This window comes from Chlorella variabilis, assembly GCF_000147415.1.
Source record: "Chlorella variabilis unplaced genomic scaffold CHLNCscaffold_6, whole genome shotgun sequence".
NCBI classification, from domain to species: Eukaryota; Viridiplantae; Chlorophyta; class Trebouxiophyceae; order Chlorellales; family Chlorellaceae; genus Chlorella; species Chlorella variabilis.
Genome location: NW_005435082.1, coordinates 807,246 through 808,025, shown reverse-complemented (window position 1 = coordinate 808,025; position 780 = coordinate 807,246). Strand labels below are relative to the sequence as shown.

Here is a 780-nt window from a genome sequence, read left to right as displayed (position 1 = left end):
GGGGGGGGGGTAGGGCGGGGCTGNCAGGGCTGGGCGGGGCTGGTGGCGTCAGCACAAGCGTGTGCGCAGGCTGCTGGGGTATCACACCCCCAACACAACGGATGGGATGTCGTGGGGAGGTGCTGGGGGGCGCGCATGCCGTGCCGCGGGGCAGCGCCGTGCGCCTGGCGCTGCCACCCGCTGATGGCCCCGGTGCTCCGCTGGCCCATCCTGCCTGCTGCTCCCCTGCCCCGCCCCGCCCGGCCCCCCCGCAGAGCGCCATTGTGGCGGCGGGCTACGTGCTGCACCTGGGGCGGCGGCCGGAGGGCGAGATCAGGGTGGGCGAGGCGGTGACCACCAAGTGAGGCAGGGGGCTGTGGTGGCGGGGCTGGGGACTGCGCCTGGGGGTGCCTGCCTGCCTGGGAGGCCCGCATGGGGGTTGCCCGCCCGGGGGCGCCGCCCGCAGTCCCAACGCCCGCGGTTTGCTCCCCGCCCTGGCTGGGCTGCTCGTCCGCCAGCCGCTCTTGCCGTGCGCGGCCCTTGCTCCACCCCCCCACCCCACACTCGCACCCACCCTCGCCCCCCGCTCCCCGCTGCCTGCCAGGGTGGACTATGCGCGGCGCGGCCGCATCATGCCCAACCACACCTTCACACACGTCCTCAACTACGCGCTGCGCAAGGTGCTGGGCGACCACGTGGAGCAGAAGGGATCCATCGTGCTGCCCGACAGGCTGCGCTTCGACTTCTCAAACAACGGTGGGCCTGGGGGGGGGGGGGGGGAAGCCTGAAAGGGCCCTGGGC

At 74.6% G+C, this 780-nt stretch overlaps 1 protein-coding gene across 1 annotated transcript in view; it reads left to right on the top strand.

The window, feature by feature from the left end:
* Positions 1-780, top strand: part of CHLNCDRAFT_143654 (hypothetical protein) — a gene marked incomplete at both ends in the record, with an annotated part of 4,829 nt that overhangs the window by 1,041 nt on the left and 3,008 nt on the right. Inside the window, 2 exons of the mRNA XM_005849253.1 lie at positions 255-340; positions 584-735. Coding sequence (XP_005849315.1) covers positions 255-340; positions 584-735 — 238 coding nt within the window. The remainder of the gene's footprint in view (positions 1-254; positions 341-583; positions 736-780) is intronic.